Source organism: Perognathus longimembris, chromosome 13, assembly GCF_023159225.1.
Source record: "Perognathus longimembris pacificus isolate PPM17 chromosome 13, ASM2315922v1, whole genome shotgun sequence".
In the NCBI taxonomy this organism is placed as follows: domain Eukaryota; kingdom Metazoa; phylum Chordata; class Mammalia; order Rodentia; family Heteromyidae; genus Perognathus; species Perognathus longimembris.
The window spans coordinates 18,757,292-18,780,961 of record NC_063173.1 but is presented as its reverse complement, the minus strand read 5'-3'; the positions used below and the strand labels follow the sequence as shown (position 1 = coordinate 18,780,961).

General features: G+C 43.1%; 1 protein-coding gene across 1 annotated transcript in view; it reads left to right on the top strand.

Moving 5' to 3' along the window:
• Galnt18 (polypeptide N-acetylgalactosaminyltransferase 18) overlaps nucleotides 1-23,670 on the top strand; it is a 307,200-nt gene that overhangs the window by 212,402 nt on the left and 71,128 nt on the right. The window contains exons 4-6 of the mRNA XM_048361612.1: nucleotides 3,373-3,556; nucleotides 4,990-5,187; nucleotides 10,159-10,273. Of these exons, the coding sequence (XP_048217569.1) occupies nucleotides 3,373-3,556; nucleotides 4,990-5,187; nucleotides 10,159-10,273 (497 nt within the window). The remainder of the gene's footprint in view (nucleotides 1-3,372; nucleotides 3,557-4,989; nucleotides 5,188-10,158; nucleotides 10,274-23,670) is intronic.

The following is a 23,670-nucleotide window of genomic DNA, read 5'->3' as shown; positions in this document are numbered from 1 at the left end:
TGGAGAACATGTAGTGAATCAGAGCTACTCAATAGTGTCAATGTGGGGGGGGAGTGGGGAGACAGAGAGAAACAAGAAGACAGACACAGACAGAAACAGAGAGCGAATCCAGGATTCAATATCTACTTCAAAAACGTCTCCTCAGTGAGACAACTTTCTTTAGGCCCCTACCTCATAGAGTTTCCATTACCTGCCAACAGCCTGTGAAGTTATGAACCTGTAAGTGAACTATTCCATTGATGAGGTCAAAGTCCCACAATCTGATCACCTACCAAAGGTCCCAACTCTGAACTCTGCAGCATTGTAAACCAAGCCTTCAACACAGGACCCTTTGGAAGGACATTTAAAACTCTAACCATAGCAAATGGTATTAAAGTTGAGTATGGAGGGGGTTTAGAACAGTACTTGGTTTGTGATACTGAACGACTGAGCATTAACTATGATTACCACTGTCCACAGGGAGGCAGTGAGGTATGGATCTCAGTGTTTTGTACCTGATATATCTATCTATCTATCATATATGTAATATATGTGAGAAAGAATTGGAGGGACTGGGCCTGATGGTGTAAGCAGGGGAGGTGTGTACTGACTGTCACCTCCTGCCTTGAGCACTGGACTATAGCTGGGGCTGCCTTACCATCTTGAGCTGATAATTCCAGCACAATCACTCCCCAGCTTTTCCCCCACTCAGAGTCAGTGGCATCAGGCTCATAGCCTGAAATCAGCTGTGGGGTAGTGTTCACAGGACATACATTGGCAAGAGTTAGAGATCAAGTGTGTTTTATAATGAGAATGAAATTTCTATTAGAACCCAGCACATTATCTCTGCCTGCTAGGGAAACATTTTATATCCTGTGACCCAGTCATCTTCAAAATCCAGTTTTGACCACCTTATTGTGAGACACACAGATAATGGAGAAAGTAAACCATGTTATAGCAGCTATAGAGGGTGTTAGTGGGACTGAAAGCCTGGGTTTGGAGGGACTCTGGTAAGTTTGTAATGCATATTTCTAGTGGGTGTTGGTAGCCACTGGTGCCCCTCTGAGACATCAAAGAGGAGTCCAAAAGCCTGTGGTGACATGGTGGGGCTGTTTGATGGTAACTCCAGGACTTCCTGTAACTTGATCAGACTGAATTGATGCTTTAACTTCCCAGGGTGACTGTTAATTAACACGGTTTGGCTGGCCACTGTGACCATATATTATAGGCATCTCTGGACTCCTGCATAGAACAACTAACTCCCCAGTTCCTTATCATAAATGGCTAGATCAGCCTTCTGACTGAAGGGACTATTTAAGGGCATTCCAAATCTCCTTCCACATCAATTGACTTTGAAGAAGTGTGGCTATTAAAAGGGCCAGACAGAAGTGTAGCAGTTAAATGTAGAAGACAGAAGAATGGACCCAAGGAGGGGATTTGTAAACTGCCCAGGAGATCGAAGTATGTCTGCTGTGATGTTACACAGAGAAGAAAGCACACATCAAGATATTCTGAGCTCAGGCCCAGGATCTCAGTACATGCTGAGATCCCTGCTGCTTGAGCATGTTCAAGTTGGGGGTCTCAATGAGACCCTCAGAGTCCAGAGCCCCGGTCTGATTCTTTACTGTGGGTGAGCCACCTTCTGTCTTCTTACCTCAGGGCTGTGAATGGTCAGCATAATTGTTGCATACTTAGGAGTAAATCTCTCTTTTAAAGTGTGTGTTGACATAGCATTTGTGTTCCAATGGCCCTAAGTGGCTTTAGAGGAAAGCTAGTTAATCTTCTGATCTGAGGAAGACCTGCTTCTGTTCATTCTTAAAGGAATAAAAAGAAAACGCTGTGCTTTTCATCTCTAAATTAGCACCTTTGGGAGCTGGCAATTACCAGCCCTTCTCAGAGGGAGTGGGGTGTTCATACTAGGTAACATTAAGGTATGGAGGAGGGGTGGCTAGAGGGAGCAAAAGCAGTACCTTGTGTGGAGGGCAGCTAGGGAACTACAGGGGACAGAACAAAGCATCTGTAGGGGTCACTTCTTAAATATCCCTCAAAGGCCTCGGTCTCTAGTCTGTGGGACTATTGGGTGGTCATGGAGTCTTTAGGAAATGAGACTTAATGGGAGGAAGTTAGGCTATTGGGAGTGTGTTCATGAAGGGGATAGTAGTGCCCTGACCCTCTTCTCCCTCTTCTGCAGCCATCAGAAATCACAAGGTTATTTTCATACAGGGTAGAGAGACCACAAGGTGTTAGTGACAGCCTGCTCCAAGCTGTGCAAAAAACACCAAGACCTAGCTTAGGGCAAGGGCCGCATTGTTCCAAAGGATGACTGAAATAAAGCCAGGTACTCATCACTTCTGCAGAAACTGTAAAGCTGAAAGAGCTAAACAGGAGAAACATTGAATGACAGAATCAAGGGGCAGCCAGAGAAATGACGAAAATCTTTACAAGCATTGAATTCAATAAGAGTACATGTAAGATCCTATTTGGTGGCTCAAAGCATGCAGAGGGGATCACACAGGGAAGAGGGTAACTGCTTCTGGTGAACTTGAAAATTCTGCCCAGGTGACTGTGAGGTGCTCTAGGTTGTGGCTTCCCACATGGAGGGGTTGAGGCAGCTGCCAGGGACCCATTCCAGCCACAATGAAGCACAGTGTTAGGTGCTCAGCTGGGTACAGCGACAGTGGGCAGCAGCCCAGGTCACCTGCTCATGTGGCACAATGCTGGCTTCCCACCTCCTAGAAAGATGGAGATTCAGACAGAGGCAGCCGCAGGCTGAGATCCCAGCAGTGAGGGCTTCTCTGGGATCCTGAGAGGACCAACAGCAAGTCCCAGAAGATGGAGGCAGCTGAGCTGATGAGAAAAGAAACTCTGCTGCTCTTGGTCTGCCTGGTATTGCAGGAACTGATACTCTTAAAGAAGATGGCACACATGCTTGTGACTTGGGAAACAGAGGCAGGAGGATTGTGAGTTCAAAGCCACCTGGGGAAAAGTATCAAAACTCTTTCTCAAACACAAAATAGAAACAGAAAAGATGGGGGACATAACTCAAGTGGTGGAATACTGGCCTGGTGTACAGGAAACCCTGGGCTCAATCTTTAGTGCCAGAAAAAAAGAGACGTTGGCAAACTCTTCTGAGCCCTCATTTTGCCATCAGCTTGAGGTGAAAATGAAATACAGTGTGCAAGGCCTGTGACCTGTGCATGTGGCTAGGATATTGTAAATACCCTTTTCTCCTCTCTTTTTTCCCTTCAAAACTGAGCCGCATTGACACTGTGGAGAACTAGGGCCTTCTCACCTCTCTCTAGGGTCAGTTCACCCTAACAGTGTTGTGTGGGGCTTGCCCTCTGCTCCCTGCCCTTCCTTCACTTTGCTAAGGGGATATTTTCTCCCCGACAGAGGAGCTGAAGGAGAAGCTGACTGACTACGTGGACAAGGTGAACAGCCAGAAGCCCGGCTTCATCAAAGTTGTGCGCCACACCAAGCAAGAAGGCCTCATTCGCTCCCGGGTCAGTGGCTGGCGGGCTGCCACAGCTCCAGTGGTGGCACTGTTCGATGCCCACGTGGAGTTCAATGTAGGCTGGTGAGTAAGGAAGAGTCCCCAGGTGGCCCAGAGACTTTGAGTACAAAGCATGCTGGGAGCTAAGGCAGTGGCAGGAAGAGGGGGAGAATCTTAGGGATGGGTGAATGTGGGTGTGTGAGTGACACAGACAACAGGATTAGCCCTCTAGTAGAGCAGGAGGATTATGGGTCCAGAGGTCAAAGAACAGCATCTTTATGGTATGGTAGCATCATCAGGTGTGGCGCTGTGGATGGTGGGACTAAGAAGAGGCATACCTAGTACCTGGCTAAGGACACGTTTCCAACAGCCAGGGCAGCAGAGCTGGGCCAGCTATGTGACAGATGCCCCACCTGGTAGATAGGGCAGGTATACGATAGAGGTGTACAAAGGTAGCATAATGTTGCCACGGGTACACAGAGCCAGGATTGTGGCATGCAAGCCCAGAGCCTTCCTGCTGGTGAAAGCAGTGTTAGCCAATCTTCCTTTCTAGGTGATAAGGGGGAGCTGACAGAAGCCACATTGCTGCTGAGCACAGCCTGGGTCCTAGGCCCCTGGAGGACCTAGGGTCTGTGGTGCCACCCCTATGTCCATCTTCACTTGTCCATGGATGGCACAGATGCTGGGAATGGCTGTGCGTAGCTAAGGCCAGGGGGTTCCTGCTACTTTTCCCAGTATGCCTCCTGGCCTCAGGGTCTGTTCCCTCCCCAGCTCTGCCAGGCCAGCCTCTGCCTCCTTCCAAGGAGCCAGGAGAGGAGGATTCTTTGGCAGGAAGGACTCTTGGGGCCTGCATAGAGCCTGGGCTGGCTGCCGGCATAAACGGGCCCAAATTAAGACTGTAGCACAGTCATATTTTATACTTGAAGTCCCTGCTTGCCATTTGTGACTATTTAAAAAGCATTTGCACTGAATTTATGGCCAGGATAGGAGAGGGACACTTACTATTTCAAGCTGATTTGAATAAACAATTATGCACTGAATGTATTATTAATGAGAAGCTTATCATCCCTGTCTGCAAACACATTACTCTCCTGGTGCCCAGAGGCTCCTGTGGGGTCCCTGAGAAAGCCTGGTTGCCCACTTCTCCTTGGCCAGTTGAGGCAATGTGCCTCCACCTTCCTTGTCCCCCTTTCAAGTTGATACACTGAATCTTAGTAGGAGCCCATAGCTTCCTTTATTCTTCCTTTCAAATCTTCATTGTTGTTCTGCTTGGGAATAAAGGGAAGGCAAAGCAGGCTGGGTGAGACTCTCCCAGTCTGGTTCTGGACATGCCAAAGGAGTGGCCTGGCTGTTTGCTAACCCAGAAGTTCTCTGAGGATTGGAAGCTGAACAGAAGGTCTTTCTGGAAGGCATTGGGTTTCTTCCTCTTTGTTCTGGTGAGCAACGCTCAGGAAGGGTTGCTGTCCCTGACGTCCACCATGGGAGCAATCACCCCACCCTCTCTCCTTCTCACTCAGGGCAGAACCGGTGCTCACCCGCATAAAGGAGAACCGCAAGCGGATCATCTCCCCATCCTTTGATAACATCAAATACGACAACTTTGAAATCGAGGAGTACCCGCTAGCTGCCCAGGGCTTTGACTGGGAGCTGTGGTGTCGCTACCTGAATCCTCCCAAGGCCTGGTGGAAGCTGGAGAACTCCACAGCCCCGATCAGGTAGGTAGAGCATTCTTTCCTGTGGGTCTCTTTACTCTGGCATCCAGGAAAGACCTCCACTTCCAGCCCAGCCTTTCTCCAAACTCCAGCCCAGTATGGGTGTCAGGCAGAGGGTGGGGAGGGCACCCGGGAGTTGCATTAGTGACCGACAGCAGTCACTGCTCTCAGGCTCACACCAACTCTTTTATTGGATTAGTTTGTTTTGGAGGTACTAGAGTTTGAACCTGAGGCCTCGTTTCCTAGGCAAGGACCTGAGCCACACCCCCAGCCCTTTTTGCTTTAGCTTGTTTTTTCAGATAGGACCTCAATCTTAAGGTGGGCCTTGAACTGCAATCCTCCTACCTCTACTTCCTCTACGTTTACATACCCCACTTGTTTTTAAGATAGATTTGAGGTCCCAGGCTGGTCTCAAAGTGAGATAGTCCTATCTCTGCCTCTTGAGTAAATGGAATTATAGGTATATCCACCATAGCCAGCCCTCATGATCCCTTTTAAAAAGAGCCACCATGTCATTCAGAAACCTAGTCCCACCCTTCCAGTCGCTTTTTTGGAGACATTACCATCAGATAGCTACGAGGTGGCAATTACTGGGCTCAGTGCTAAGGGTCCAAAGTGGTTACTATTTAGTGCCTATCCCTAAAAGCCTGGAGAGTAGTGATGACAGACAAAATCACTGCAATGAAAACCTGGCCCAGCTTGCAGGTGGGAGCTTCATGCCTATTTAAATACAACAGGAGCCACTGGAAGTAACCTAGGGGGCCACTCCTAGAGTGAAAGAGATTAGTAGCCAGTGCTGCTTTGTGTTCCATGACAGACAAAGATTATGAAAAATTTAGTTGAAAATAGGTGATTATTACCTAAGATTATGTTTTCCTTGCCAAAGAAAACAAATGTGCTCATACTGAAAACAGGATGGAAGAGATTCCTGTTTTCCTCTGGTTACATCTATTATTTCCTTAGTCTGTCTCAGGCTGCTATAATGAAATGGGAGAGGCAAGGAAATTAATAAGGAAAATAGATTCATTTAGTTCACAGTATTGGGGGCTAAACATGTCACATTGGGTGACCTCACATAGTTAGCCTCTGACAAAGGCAGATTAAATCATACAGCAGGAGTAGGAATGGGAAAACCCACACAGAGAAGGGTCATGTATGTTGGTGGCCTTTATAATAATTACTCCCTCAAGAATGAATCTGATCCAATCAGAACTGCATGAATCTCTTGAGTGTGATCCCATGTAACTCAATCATGTTCTAATGAGCTCTGTTTCTGAAGGATCCACCACCTCTCATTACCTTTGAAGCTTGGGACCATTGAAACTACTGAGTTTCAACACATGAACTCTTGAGATTCACCCTCAAACCACAGCAGCAGCAGCTGCCTGATCTACCAAGCCCAGGCCTCAATTCTGTGTTGTGGAATATTTGCCACAAACCTGCTGTATATAAAGGTTTCACTCTTGTATTCTCACTTGGTGTGTGTGTGTGTATGTGTGTGTGTGTGTGTGTGTGTGTGTATGTGTGTTGGTAATGAGGCTTGAACTCAGGGACTTGTGCTCTCACCTGGCCTTTTTAAGGCTGGCACTCTGTCATCTCAGCCACACTTTCAGTTCCAGCTTCTTGCTGGGTAATTGGTGATAAGAGACTCTCCTATTTGTCTGCACAGGCTAACTTCAAACCTTGATCTCAACCTTCTGAGTAGCTTAGGATTACAAGCAAAAGCCACTGGTACCTGGCCCCCATTGGGTCTTCCTCATAACCTGGTGTCAACTTGCAGTGCCATCCCTGTTTTACAAGATGAGAACAAGACTGAGAAAGGAGGTCGGCCAAAGTCTCTGGGCTATGTAGCCAGGATCCACTAGGTCAACTAGACTTCATGGTTTGTCATCATCACTCTACAGGACTACTGTGAAACACAAAACTGATATGTCTGATTTTTGCCTATATCTTCTGAGTGCTAGTTAGTTGATGGAAACACATCACCAAGCAGTGGAAGCTTTCACAGGATACTATATTGATATTAGCTCTTTCTCTTCCCCTCACTAAACATAATAGGCTGGTCATCATCAGCAAAGGTATATTTTAGGTCCTTGCCAAAGGATGCCATCTCAAGTTCAGCTTTTATATCTTTCCATTTTTATCAGTTTTTTTTAATATTTGGATGAGGAAAATTACATTTATAGATGGTTTTGGAAGAACATTCCTGATTTTATTCCTAGATGAAGACATTCCCTGCAGAGACTACGATTTATACAAATGTATCTTTGGAACTGTATTTTAGTGTTTTACCCACACATGAGGATATAAAAAGAGCCCAGAATCATCCCCAGTTTTATTCTAAAAAGTGTCTTAGAGATTGTTCACTGGGTCCTCAAGTGACCTCATTCAAGAAGAGCCACATGAAAAATTTCTTTCAGATCAACTGCTGATCTAAGAAAGCTTTGCTATCCTTGAGGAATCAACTGGTGTGACATTTTTTTCTATAAGAATAGTAGATTTTATTTTTAAGACCTTGTATATATTTTCTCATCTCAGCTGACAGGAAGCTCAGACCCAAGTTTCCAGGCCTACTTTCAGAACTATGAAGAAAGTAGTTGGTCTATGTATGCATTCCAATTATAAATCTTTCTAGGCATTATATTTTCCAGTGTTTTATATTTTCTTTCTTTGTGTGTGTGTGATACTGGAGATTAAACTCAGGACCATATATACATGTACTAGGCTAGTGCTCTGACAATTGGGCTATGCCTCTAGTCCCTTTTGGCATTGGTTATTTTTGAGATAGGGTATCACTTTATGCCCATGCTGGCCAGGGCTACGATCTTTCTACTTGTGCTTCCCTGTGTCACTGGGAGTGACAGAGGTGAACCACCCTATCTAGCCATTGATTGAGATGAAGTCTCATGAACTTTTATGGGATGGCCTCAAACTGAGATCATGTATCTCTGCTTCCTTAATAGCTAGGATTCCAGGCTTAAGCTACTGTACCTTGCTTGCATTTTCTTGTGAACTATTCCTAAATCTTTTTGGAATGGTTATAAATTTGTAACACTTTTCAGACTAACTGGGTCTGCTTGATAGCTTATTCATTTAAATAATAGACTATACTAGGTGGCCTGTGTCCCTCTGAGTTTCCCTGCCAGATATCATCCCCTTCTGGATGGTTGTGGCTTTTGTAGGCAGGCCCCTTCCACATGCTCTTAGGAGAGCTGTTTCTGAGTCTTGTTATATCTTCCATTCAGGGTTGCAGAGGAAAAGACTGAGACCCTGCTCTGATGGGCCAATGTGTTAAGCCACTATGTATTTAGAAAGTGAATCTTCTTGTCTTATTCAATGTATAACTATCATTTTGAAATGATCTATTGAGAACCAATTATGTCCAGGAGGCTTTCAAAAGCTTTACCCTGTTCGATTTTGTCCACATGAGGTTATAACTGATTCTATCTTATAAAGATGGATTTGAAGTCTCAAAGAGGATAGAGTACTTCAAAGATACACAGCTAGATGTAAGAGTAGTCCCACAATGCTCACCTCTAAGGCCTGGGTTCAGTCTTCTCCAGCAGAATGGGATCTTATCCTGCTTAAGGAATGTGGTATATCTGGTACACCTGCAATCCAAGGAAGGTGAGGAATTTAGAGTAGAGTGCAATATATGAACCTAGAGTGCCAGCTTGCCTGAGCAGCCTCTTGTATCAGCATCTCCAGGAGAAAAAGAACCTGAAAAAATAGTTCTTTCTCCACCTTGATGAGTTTACAATATCAAAGATAGGTATATTTGCATGTGATTGATTGACAGTTTTCTGCTTCCCTAAGGATTCTTCATTTCTTCTTTTCTCTCCCTCACTGAATCAGCCATAGGCTGATAAAGTGCCAGGCAAGGGTTAGGAAAGGTAGCAGCATGCAAGAGAACAATTCGGAGTCATTTGCTCTCAGCAGAGGAGCAACCGCACAAGCTCCTGCTGATTCCTTAATGTGAACCATTCTCTGTGAAGTCTTGGGCCAGGCCTCTGCTGGTGCTGGTGTGCAAGCTCTGCCCTCTGCGGAAGGAAGCCCCTGCAGTGATGCTCCAGCCTGAGACCCTGATTCATCCAGACCCCAGTATCTATCTACCTGCTGGCTCTCTTCTCTTGATGCCCCACAGGTAGTAGTAGGAGAGTGATTTCCCAGGACAAGATGCTGCTCCCTTCTGAAAACAGATTCATCCCCTACACTCTGCAATGATGATCCCCATACCCTGTATGGATAAGTGACTCTGATTTACCATTGCCCAGACCACAGACCCACTAGCACCCAGGCTACTCCCTCTCCCTCTCATACATCATCTCTTCTAAGTGTTTCTGGGTCTTTAGCATCTCCTATCTGACCCAGCTACAGGCTTCACACTGGACTGCTCAGCCTCTCATTTCCCTACTCAGTCACTCCACAGCCATTGAGTATTCCTTTTAAAAATTTAGATCTGTTTATACCACTGTCCTGCTTAAAATTCCTCATGGACACCCCTATACCTACAGATAAAGTCTATAAATTATTTACTGTGTTACCCAAAGCCCTGTACAACCTGGTCCCAGCCAATCTTCTTAAGTGACCCAAGGTTAACATGCAGAGTCTCGGTTGGGGATGTCAGGCAAGGTGGCCCTGGGTGCCCAGGCATAAATAGTCTGGCTTAAAAGTCAGGCTCTAAGATACATATAGATCACTAATCTGAGTGAGCACAGTTTACCTGGGCAAACACACAGCATACACAGCAGGGAATAATGGCTGGTCTCAAGAAGGAGCTGTCTGCCTGCCCAGTGCCTTCATAAACAGCTTCCTGCGAATGGCTGGGTGAGGAAAGACCCAGTAGGCCACTCTGACTCTGGAAGCAAAGGAAGAGAGAGGAAAGATCCCCCCCGATACAAAGCTCCTTTTGGGGGGAAAGCCCCTAGGAGACTGCCTGGGCTCACCACTATTCCATCTCCTTTACCCTTGCAGGAGTCCTGCTCTCATTGGCTGCTTCATTGTGGATCGGCAGTACTTCCAGGAGATTGGCCTCTTAGATGAAGGCATGGAGGTCTATGGAGGCGAGAATGTGGAGCTTGGGATCAGGGTGAGTAGGATTACTTAGCAGGGAGGAGGGCAGTTCTGAAGAGGGTAAGTGAATCTTGGGGTGGAGAATGGGAGCTGACAGTTGATGGTCACAGACTGGTTTGGGATGTCCAGTCTTCAGCCTTGATTGGGGCTGGGAAAAGGGAGACTTGAGAGACAGAGCTGTTTGTCATCTCAGGAGTAAGATGACGTTAGAACTTGCTTCCTAGAACCCAGGACATGGGAAGATTGAGCTCAAATCCAAGAGGACAGCTTCTTTGTTAAAACCAAACCTAAGTGTGTTGGGTTGAGCAAAGCTATGCCTCATGAAGACAAAATAGGCATATGGGATGGCTGGAGAAGATGGATCCTCAACACCAATTCTCCTGGGATTTCTCATTTTGGTACTCTTATCTTCTTCACAGTGACCCATACTACTTTTTACAAAGATTGTCAAAAAGAGCCATAGGAAAATAAACTCATGGTGTATAAACAGCCAAATATCTATGCTAGTTTCTGACTGTTGACCAAACTTATAGGACCACTTCTGCCATATACTATTTTCCTGAGTTAGCCACCCATCCTGCCTAAAGGATGGGTGTCAGCCCATTGTTTGCAGCTGTCAGCCCATGGTGTGACTCCCTGAGAAATGCCATTTTGTTTCTCACCTTTTGGGCATAGTTCCTAGGCTTTCTGACTTCTCTACCCTGGCCCAAGAAGAAATCAACCCCTACCTTCCATTATAGACACACATTGGGTGCCTGGGACACATGAGGTTTGGTAGGAATACAATGATGAGTACAGTGAAGGAGATGTCCATGTCCAGAAAGTGTCCTCAACAAGCTCATTGTTTGAGTTATAGTGTGACCCTATGATAGTTCCAACAATGTGGGGATTGATAACGTCCACATACCACAGGTTTGGCAACTTTTGTCTTCTGAGCTGTCATCTGAGATTTCCCTCCTCAGACCAGCTGTTTACACAGATCTCCAGTGGAAACCTCCTCCAGTGTCTGGCTGGTTCCAAGTAGTGATTCCACTGTATCATTTTAGTCATGGTGCCTGGATCTGGTCTAGCCTCTTTCTGCTGCCCACTCCATGAAACAGGTAACTGACCTTGGGTAGTCCTTGACCCTCACCTGAATGAACCCTAACCAAGCATCAACAGTGAGCATCTCATAGCGCCCATGGGACCTGACAGTGCTTGGAAGAAGGACTTCAATTTGTCTTAGGACTTCTTATGAGATCTTTGAGGGCTGCCCACAGGAACAGTATGTCTGAAGCTGGGCTTAGAAAACACTTTCAGACACCTGTATTCACTGAAACTCCAAGAAATTGCTTAGAGGCAGTGAAAATGCATAGGCTGCCTGGGAGCTAATGTATTCATAGAGGACAGCGCCTGCATAATCACCCTCATTTCTCCAGCTCTCCTTCCACCGGTCATTTATTCACCGTCTGCGTCCTCACCATCTCATTTCAGCACAGCTCTTGGATAAATGCTTGCCCCCAAACACAATCTGTTTCATTCGGAGCTGCTGTCAGGAATTGGCTGAGCGGGCTGAGCACCGCCTCCGGTCACTTGTGTTCTCGGATAAAAATGTCCTGGAATGCAGAAAGGAATTAGATTTGTGAACTCTGTTTCCAACATGTGTGTGAGTCAATCACAGAGTAGTGGAGATTTCTGGCTTTTCCTTCCTTAAATTATAACACTATTCTGGAATGTGGGCCCAGATGAGGCTCTCGAATATGTGTTAAAATATCTTTGGATGGTTTCGTGTTCAGGATTTAAAATACAGTATAAAATGTTGTCTGTCTTTTTTCCTCTCTATACCACTTGCCTCCTATCTGACAGAGAGGAAGTGTCACTGAAGTTGAAGTAAAGGTGGCTTTTAAAAGAGAGGGCTGGGCCTCCAGCACCCTGTTAGCTGGTAAAATTGAATACACCAAGGAGAAACTGGGTAATCTGAGTTGTGGTTCTTCCTGGAAGGAATACAGAGTTGTTGATCATCTCCCTGAAAGATAATCTCATTTGTGTGGCTATTTGTGTTGTTTGTTTTCCACATATACAAGCAATACCTTCTCAGTGCCTCAGTTTCCTCAAAAGACAATATATGTCTAATTATCCCCTCTGAATTGTGTGCAAAACTGAAAGATGTTACTTTTCACATCTTGCTTATCCAGAGACAACTTACTCAAATGTTTTATGTCTTTTGGAACATAGAGATAAAGTTGTTTTCATAAGTGTTGAGTGCTCTGTGCCAAGAAAGAAGCTTAGCATTGTTCTTATGTCACCTATCCATATCTACTTACCTTAAAATAGACTTTTTAATGATATCTCTTCTTTATTCATTTGAAAAACTGAAATTAAGAGCTTACATATGTTCTCAAAGTCATATAGCATGTAAAATACACACAAAAGATTCAACTCCAGATCATAATGATTTAATAGATAGACCACAGTAACTGACCCAGGGATAAAAGTCCTTTGAACAACCCAGGGATATATTAAATGTCTATACAGTACTTTCCTTCTCTTTTTTTTTTCCCACAATCATGTCTCCCATGTACCCATTTAAAGCCTTACTCTTATTTTAAACTCAGTTCTACTGTGACTTTTTCTGGTCTCTAAGTCCATAAGGCAATGGAAAAGGGAAAAGAATTGCTGTGGCAGAATGAATTGAGTGTGAAATAAGAGCTGACATGCAGTAGAAGATAGAGAGATTGTATGCTTCATGAGTATAAACGTTCTAAAGCATATAAAACTGTGTTGAAGAGCTGGCAAGGAAGTAAGAAATTGTTAGAAACCATTATGAGTTCAGGTAAGTCTCTCTAAACATATGAAGTCTTACCCTCCTTCACTGTGAACAGGGCCTTATTTGGATTGAGGTTTTATGAAAATGTTATCAGGTCTAGATGAAGACAACAGTGGTGGGAACTAATCTGATACGACTGGTATGCTTGGAACAAGTAGACATAGGCAGACATGGAAAGAAGATGGCCATGTGAACAGAAACTAGGGTCATAATACCACATGCTATGGACTATCTAGGGCTAGAAGGGGCATCACAAGGTCCTTCCCTAGAGGCCTTTGAGATAACCTGGCCCTGCCAAAAACACCTCAAATTTGTATTGGCTGAACAATCTAGCTTATGGCACTTTTTAATAACAACCCAAAGAAACTAATACAGAGGCCAAAATTTAAGTGATACAGATGAGTATTATATCTGAAGAATCTGGTAGCACTTAATCTTATATTTTCTTAACTGCAGAACAGGTTTGCTTCACCTTCCATAGATTTGGGATCCTGGGGCCTATTTTGTCCATATAAAGTATAAATTCTCTCTGGAGAAAGACTTCTTTAACTCAGAATACAAAAGTTCACATAACTAGAGCCTTAAGTAGTCTGAATTCACAATTTTAAAAACATCACACACAAAACAAAAAATCTAGACAGACAAAAAGCAAAACTACCAGGAGCTAACACTTCAAAAGCAGTGAAATTTGATCCACAGATTCTTCACGTATGAAATCAATCAGACACAAGATATATAAGATGTTGTGTAATATATTTAAATTAGTAGGAGATTGAAAATATGAGTAAGAAACAAGACCCTATGCAAATGATCAATGTTTGTTTTCAGCCCCTGAGAAAAACAAAGGAGGAAAAAGATTTATTTATTTGTTTTGATTCATGGTCTCAATCTATGGTCACTTGGCTCCATTGTTTTCAGTCTCATGGTAAGGCAGCATCCTGTAGCATAATGGAGTAGAGCTGCACCCAGGGCTGCCAAGAAGTAGAAAGACAGAGGGAGCAGAGAAAAGGTATATACTTCAAGGTCACACCCTCAGTTGCCAAACTCTTCCAACTAGACCCACCTCTAATTTATCTATGACTTCAACAACAGATCAATCAACTGATGGCCTTAGTGCTCTCCTGATCCAGTCACCTTTCAATAGTGCCACAGGCTTGGGACCAAGGCTTCAACAAATGAGCCTTTACAAAGATTATAAACCATAATATTCAGCTATTTGGGGATAAAATCAGAATGTCAAACATTAATAAAATCAAAATGAAGCAGAAAGCTCAATGGATAAGTTAAATGCCTACATGAATATTATTAAAGTAATAAAACTAGAAAACTGGAAAGTAGATCTAAATAAATAACTCAAAGTAAGCTAGAGACAAATTAAAAGATAAGGGGCTGGGAATAATGGCAGGGGAATGTTTACAAGCATGCAAATTGAGGGCAGGAGTCTAACATCTTATAATTCTAGGTGGAGGTGACAAGAGGAAAGCATTAGACAAGAGCAATATGTGAGTAAAGTATGGCTTAATCCACAACAATATAAATATGAAGTTACCTATAATAAGACATATCATCTGGGTTGGGATACAGTTCAGTGGCAAAGCACTTGCTTAGCAAGTACCAAAACAACAACAGCAAAACAAATAAGCAAAAAAGGAGACATCATCTAATGGAACTGTATAACCTAAAGGCAAAGAGAACTTATAGACTATAGCAGTAAGAAGAAGAAGAGTACAGAAAAAGAAAGATAGTGGAATAGCAGCTAACTTTTCAACCAAAACAATTGAAGTCAAGAGATGATGAGGAAGGGAAAGATGGCGCCAATAGAATAGGGAGGCACCCCGACTCGCTCCAACGGCATAGTGAGCTGGGAACCCCAACACCCCACACCCCATCAAGAACCCAGCAAAACCAGCAGCCAGAAGCAGTGGAGAAACGCAGGAAAACAAAAAGGAGCAAAAAAGAAGAACCGAAAACCTACACGGAGCCGGAGATTCACCGGGACACCCTCCCCCCACCAGCCGACCCTGGCCCAAACAGGGTCAGGCTGGGAAAGGGGAACCCGGCGATCGGCAGACAGGCTGCCAGGAGCGCAGAATTCATATAGCGGGAGACCCCACGGCCACAAGGCAGGGTGCGGACCAAGACACACACCGGCAGCGACGAGAAGTTCGGGTCCACACCGGGTCCAGACAAAGGAACCCAGCACAGCAGAAATCGGGAACCAGGGAAGCCACCACGACACATAGCCAACCCCTGAAGGGCCAACAGCTGCGCGGGACACACACACAAAGCAGTAAAAGTGAGTGCCCTCCCTCCCCCACCCCCACCCCTGAGGGAACAAAGAACCCCCAAATCAGGCGGGGAAGCTCCCATCAGGCGCTGGGAAGTCAGTTTAGCAGGGGAAGGGCGGAGCAGCCCCAAGGCCCCACAGGTTCCTGAACTGGCAGAACCGGCCCCGCCCCCTTCCCAACAGGGGCCGGGAGACGGCTGGTTGTGCAAACCCCACCCGAGGCGCCTGGACCTCGCAGGCTCTTACAACTAAAACCACAGGCATTGGTGGGCAATACCAGCCCAGCAGGGTCACCTGAGCCTGATCACGTCCCCCACTCACAGCAGAGGTGAGGACTGAAGGTGCCAAGCCACACCCGGACAGTCGATCCCACTGGACCCCACACATACCGCCCCCCCCCCAACGGACTCGTGGGAGGGCACAAGCACAACCCAACAACCCAGGACTTGCTCTGGGAGGCATATCCCGCCGAAGTGCCTGTTGCAGTGGACGCTCAGCGCACAGGAGGGCGGGGCCCCCGGTGACAGCGCCCGCTCTGGTAGGCGTGTACCCTGCACTGGTGGGTGGAGCCACAGCAGCAGCACCTGCTGCCGTAGACACACCTACACAGGAGAGAGGGAAGAACCAAACCTGAGAAGCCATCCAGATCTCCAGATGCGCAAATCACAAAGAAACATAACTCAGTTCATCAAAGGGCAAGCCAACTCGCCAGCTCCAAAAAGCAGCACGACTGAAGAGGAGATGGAGAATAAAAAAGCAAATGAGGCCATGTTAACAGGAATGATCGAAAGCGTCAGAAATGAAATCAGAAAACAATTCCAGGAATTTAGAGCGGAAATCTGGAAGGACACCCAGGAAGCCAAGAAAGAAATGGAAGCAAAACTGGATACAATGCAAGCCTGCTTTAAAGAAATGGAAGCAAAAATGGATACAATGCAAGCTGCCTTTAAAGAAAATCTCCACATCCTGAGAATTGAAATGCATGAAAAAATAGATTTAAAATACAACTCTTTAAAGGAAGAAATCTCCACGATTAGAGCTGATATGACAACCATAAATAGCTCTCTGACATCCATAAACTCCGCAATTGAAACCATAACACAAAGAGTAGACCACATAGAATCCAGAATCTCTCGCCTGGACGATGAAGCAGCTGACAACAACCAGAAAATGACCACACTCCAAGAAAAGGTGAAGCTTCAGGGAAGACTAATCCAGGAACTAATGGACAAAGACAAGAGATATAATCTGCGCATAATTGGAATAGAAGAAGGAGCCGAATATCAGAGCAGAGGGCTTAATCATGTTCTCAATAAAGTTATTGCAGAAAACTTCCCCAATCTCACAGGGGACCCCATCCAGGTAACCGAAGCCTATAGGACACCTGGCAGGCCAGACCCCAGGAAAGCCACCCCAAGGCACATAATATTCAAGACTACAGACCTCAAGATTAAAGAGCAAATTCTGAATTCAGCCAAAGCGAAGAAGGAAACTTTTTTCAATGGGAAGAGGATTCGAATAACATCCGACTTATCCACACAAACTTACCAAGCTCGAATCGAGTGGAAGAACACCATCCAAGTACTCCAGAGTAACAATTTACAACCTCGGATCAAATATCCAGCGAAATTGGAGTTCACATTCGAAGGGAGAACCAGATCTTTCCACACCAAAGAGGAGTTAAAGGAGTATGTGAATAAAAAACCAGCCCTACAGCGAATATTAAGAGGGGATCCCCACCCAACAGAGATCGTAAAAGACACACAGACAGAATCAGAAAGAAACTTCAATAGCCAAAGCCCAGCAGAAACACAAGCTCACTAAAGACAAGAAAAAAAAAAAAAAGAAGAAGAAGAAGAAAAAACAGCCCACCAAGAAAATGGAAGGAGAAAAAACACCCTTATCCTTGATCTCTTTAAATATAAATGGCTTAAACTCCCCGATTAAGAGGAGCAGACTGGCAGAATGGATTCGCAAACAAAAAGTTGACATCTGCTGTCTACAAGAGACCCACCTTACAGCAAGGGACAAAAACAGGCTTCGAGTGAAAGGATGGAGCAAGATCTACCAAGCAAACGCATCCACCAAAACGGCAGGTGTAGCCATTCTGATCTCAGACAAGCTGGACTTCTCTTTAAAGTCCACTCAAAAAGACAAAGAAGGACACTACATATTAATACAAGGAAAAATCCAGAATCAAGAAATCACGGTGATAAATGTATACTCACCAAACAAAAGAGGCCCGACATATGTCAAGCAAATTCTCAAAGAATTACAGAGCAAGATAGACGCAAACACAATCATAGTGGGTGACTTTAATACTCCTCTCTCTCCAAGAGACAGATCCAACACCCAGAGGATTAGTAAGGGAGCTGAGGACCTAAATAACACCATTTCCCAAATGGATCTAACAGACCTATATAGAACCTTTCACCCTACAGAGACCCAATACACCTTCTTTTCAGCAGCCCATGGATCATATTCCAAAATAGACCACGTCATAGCCCACACAAAGAACCTCAGCAAATACAAAAGTATTGACGTCATCCCATGTATTATATCTGATCACAGTGGATTAAAGGTAACCCTCAACAACAAAGGATACCACAGAGCCTATACACACTCTTGGAGGCTAAACCCCACGCTGCTATCCAACACTTGGGCCACAGATCAAATTAAAGATGAAATCAACGAATTCATAAGCCACAATGACAAAGAAAACACATCACAAAGAAACCTATGGGACACAGCTAAGGCAGTACTGAGGGGCAAGATCATTGCACTCAGCACCCACATTAAAAGAATGGAAGCAGAGCAGGTGAATACCCTCACGATGAAACTAAAACAACTGGAGAAACAAGAAATGACAGAATCTAAAACGACTAGGAGGGGAGAGATCACGAAGATTAAAGAAGAGATAAATCTGATTGAAAATAGAAAGACCATTCAACAAATAAATAAGACTAAAAGCTGGTTCTTTGAGAAAATAAACAAAATTGACAGACCCCTTGCAAGACTTACAAAAAAAAGAAGAGAAGAGATTCATATTCGTAAAATCAGGGACTCCACAGGAAAAATTATAACAAGTACACACGATATTCAAACAATCATAAGGAGCTATTTCCAAAACCTCTACTCAGCAAAAAACAATAACTTTACAGAAATGGATCAATTCTTAGAGAAGTACAAACTGCCCAAACTGAACCAAGAAGAAATAAATCAACTAAATAAACCAATAACTTACAGTGAGATACAGGAGGTAATCAAGAACCTCCCTACTAAGAAAAGCCCAGGCCCAGATGGATTCACCAACGAATTCTACAAAACCTTTAGTGAGGAGCGAATTCCAATACTCCTCAAACTCTTCCGCGAAATAGAAACGGAGGGAGAAATCCCAAACTCATTCTACGAAGCTAATATCATACTCATCCCCAAACCAGGCAAAGATCCAACAAAAAAAGAGAACTACAGACCAATATCACTAATGAACACAGATGCAAAGCTCCTCAATAAAATATTAGCTAATAGGATCCAGAAACTGATTAAGAATATCATACATAATGACCAAGTAGGCTTCATCCCTCAGTCACAAGGATGGTTCAACATCCGTAAATCAATCAACGTAATTCACCACATAAACAGAACTAAAATCAAGAATCACATTGTTATCTCAGTCGATGCCCAAAAAGCCTTTGACAAAATACAACATCCATACCTATTAAAAGCTTTGGAGAGAACAGGAATAGATGGAACATTCCTCAAAACAATAAAAGCCATATACAACAGACCAACTGCTAATATCATATTAAATGGAGAGAAACTTAAATCATTTCCCCTAAACTCAGGAACAAGACAAGGATGCCCACTCTCCCCACTTCTTTTCAACATAGTGTTGGAATCCCTAGCCATAGCAATAAGGCAAGAGGAGGACATCAAAGGGATCCACATCGGCAAGGAAGAAATCAAGTTATCCCTGTTCGCAGACGACATGATCTTATATCTGATGGACCCAAAAAACTCAGTACCCAAACTCCTACACCTAATAAACCAATTTGGCAAAGTAGCAGGATACAAAATCAACCCACAAAAGTCAGCAGCTTTTCTGTACACCAGCAATAGACAAACAGAAAAGGAAATTATGGAAACAATTCCATTTACAGTAGCCAAAAAAGAATAAAGTACCTAGGGATCAACTTAACCAAGGACGTGACAGACCTATTTAATGAAAACTACAAAAATCTAATAAGGGAAATCAAAGAAGACACAAGGAGATGGAAAGACCTCCCATGCTCATGGGTAGGCAGAATCAATATAGTGAAAATGGCCATATTGCCCAAATTGTTATACAAATTCAATGCAATACCTATCAAAATCCCAGCCACATTCTTCACTGAAATACAGAAACCAATCCATAAATTCATATGGAACAGCAAAAAACCTAGAATAGCCAAAGCAATTCTAGGCAAAAAAAGCAGTGCAGGAGGTATCACAATACCTGACTTCAAGCTCTACTACAAGGCCATCATAACAAAAACAGCATGGTATTGGTATAAAAACAGATCGGAAGACCAATGGATTAGAACTGAAGACCCAGAAATAAAACCGCACTCTTACAGCCAACTGATATTCGACAAAGGAGCTAAAGACATACAGTGGAATAATCATAGCCTCTTCAACTACTGGTGCTGGGAGAACTGGGCAGCCATATGCAGAAAACTCAAAGTAGATCCAAGCCTATCACCATGCACCAAGATCAACTCAAAATGGATCAAGGACCTCAACATCAGACCTGAATCCTTGAAACTACTGAAGGACAGAGTAGGAAAGACACTAGAACTTATAGGCACAGGAAGGAACTTCCTGAATAGAGTCCCAGGGGCACAACAAATAGGGGAAAGACTCGACAAATGGGACTACTACAAATTAAAAAGTTTCTGCACAGCTAAGGACATAGCCACCAAAATAGAAAGACAGCCAACGATATGGGAAAGGATATTTACCAGCACAGCAACAGACAAAGGCCTGATATCTATCATCTACAGAGAACTCAAAAAACTAAGCCCCTCCAAGCCCAATAAACCTATTAGGAAATGGGCAAAAGAGCTAAAGAGAGACTTCACAAGAGAAGATATAAAAATGGCAAAGAAACATATGAGGAAATGCTCAACATCCCTGCTAGTAAAGGAAATGCAAATAAAAACAAACCTGAGATACCACCTCACCCCAGTTAGAATGGCCTATACTCTGAACTCAGGAAACAACAAATGCTGGAGGGGCTGTGGGGAAAGAGGAACCCTTCTCCATTGTTGGTGGGAGTGCAAATTAGTACAACCACTTTGGAGAACAGTATGGAGGTTTCTCAAAAAGCTCAATATAGACCTACCCTATGACCCAGCCATACCACTCCTAGGCTTCTATCCTAAACAGCAAAATCCAAGATATCAAAAAGGCATTTGTACTTCCATGTTTATCGCGGCACAATTCACAATAGCTAAAATATGGAAACAACCCAGATGCCCCTCCACAGACGAATGGATCCAAAAAATATGGTACTTATACACAATGGAATACTACATAGCGATTAGGAATGGTGAAATACTGTTATTCGCAGGGAAATGGTCAGAACTCGAACAAATAATGTTGAGTGAGACAAGCCTAGAACACAGAAAACAAAGGGGCATGATCTCCCTGATATATGACTGTTAACAAAGGGAGATGGAGAGACAGTAGAGACCAAGTCTGTGAATACTGTATATGTTCTTGATACATTGTATATTGCATATATGTCAACCTGACCTAGACACGGGATAGAAAAACAGGTCGTAAGATATCATAAGAAATGTACACACTGCCCTACTATGTAACTGCACCCTCTTTGCACAACACCTTGTAAAAAAATTTATGTCCAATTAATAAAAAAAAAAAAGAGATGATGAAAAAATTGTCAATCTAGTTATCTAGGCATCAGTAGCTCATGTCTGCCATTCTAGTTGCTAGGAAGGTAGAAATTGGGATGATCATTGTTTGAGGCCAGACCAGGCAAAAAACTCATAAGATTCTATTTCATCCAATACCAGGAGTGGTGGTATATACCTGTCATCCCAGCCAATTGAAAAGCTGAGATTGGAAGAGTCAAGTTTCTAGGCCAGCTTGGGCAAAAATGTTCGAGAGACTCCATCTCAACAGGAAAATGCTAGGCATGATGGCATGTACCTGTCATTCTTATGGCAGGAATCATAAAATAGTATTGTAGTCCAGGTTAGCTTGTACAAAAAAAATTGAGACCCTACATCAAAAATCAGTAGAGCCAAAGGGCTGGGGATATTGTTCAAGCATCACACCCTGAGTTTAAACCTCATGATTTCAAAGTTAATTAATTAGTTAATAAACCAAGGTCAAGTACAGTCGTGGCAAAACACTGACAAATCCTCACTGAAATTATTTATGAAATATTTACTTTAAGTATAAGGAAAATGATCCCAGGAGGAAATCTGAGAATAAAAATAGCAAATATGAATGGTAAATAGCACCAGAGTAACACCTGGTGCAGGTTAACAGTATCATACAAGCTAGGCGGGGTGATTAGAATTAAGGTATTATAAAATGCTGATTTGATGGATGAGGAACAAAAAAGAACACTGATTGACTGGCTGACTTGAAAAGTTGGTATTTTAAGTAAGCACGTTAAAATTTTTATAGCCACAAAAGTCACCAGTGCAGAAACTATTGCTTTCAAAGTACTGGAGGAAAAATATAAAATACAGAAATGTTCAGCAAGGAAGAAATAGAAATATTGAACAGAAAAATTAAAATCCAAAAGTATGGGAAAAGTCATTACCGGCAGATGCCCATCAAGAGAAAGTTGTTTTTGATAACCATAGAAAAGAAATGTATGTTTTAGCATTAAGAGCTCTACAAAATCATAAATGTGGAATTTATCGAGAATATAATTATGAACTGATATACACCTAACTACCAAATATCCAACTATATAAAGTAAAAATTGACAGAGCTACACGGAGATTTCTACAGATCATTAACACAGCAAATTTTGTGATTTTTCCCCAATAATTGACAGATCAACCTACACATGCCTAAAAGGCACATATAGAACACAAAATCTAATGGTTGGTGAATACAGCTTCAAGAACCCACAGGATAGTTATGTGTGTTACACACATGTAAGAGTACAAAGCAAGTGGTTAGCATCCAATGCATACATTCTCTGACCACAATAGTATTAAGTTAAAAATTCATAACCAAACAAAATGGCAGACAAAAGCTGGTTTCTGGGAAATTATGAAATGTCCCTCTAAATTATAGGTCAAAGACAAAATTATACTGGAAATTTGAAAGTATTTTGAACTGAGTGATAACAAGTATGCTAGGCATTACTTTAGATGAAATACAACTAACCTAAGAGAAATTATCATCATGTCATTACTAATGTAACAAAGAAGACCTGAAAGTTAAGAAGTACACAATATAAGTAGTTAACAAGAGATATTAGGGAATAGTTTCCTCTACTCTTTGTGTAATAATAAGACCAATATCTGGTGATATAGAAAGCTCACACCTATGTATATAGTAGCAAGGAGTGGTTCTGGCCTCCTCTTACATATTTCCAAGTACATTCCTGGCTCTAGACCTGCAATCAGCCTTTTCTTGGCTTAGTTTTAGTAAGGAAACCCACAGACTTGGTGCTTAGGTAATTGTCACTGCTAAGATGCTCCATTTCTATATTTTTATAGTAGTAACACAGTAGTAATTCCAGAAATTGCAATTGTTATTGTAGAGATAAATACCTGAGGCTTTCATATTGATCTTTCTGACTCAAATCCAGAAGTTTAAAGTTGTATTTAGCCTCATCGGCCTGAAATCTTGATGTATTTCTTTTCCCCATACTAAAATCCTCATTTCTAAGGACACCTACAAAATTACTTACTTACCTCAGTCCCCAGAATACCACAACTGCTTCACAACACAATAAGAACACTAACCAACAATGCAATAACCAGAAACACTGTAATTTGGGGGCATTTCACTTTTGCTCTAAGATCTTTCCCACTCGGGAGATAGAGTTAGATCCCCATGACTTGAAGATGTCTCTTCTGATTTCTCTCTGTGCAGATATCCTAGCAAACTAATAAATAAATTCCGCTACTTCATTTTGTTCTTTGTTTCCATATTTAATTTTTATAACTCCACAAACATGTATCAAAGTCCAAAATCATGTCTCCAAAATAAGGGAGATTCAGAAGAGTTTACTTTCAATCACTGATCTCACCACTCCATTTCCTCATTACTGCTTATGTAAACA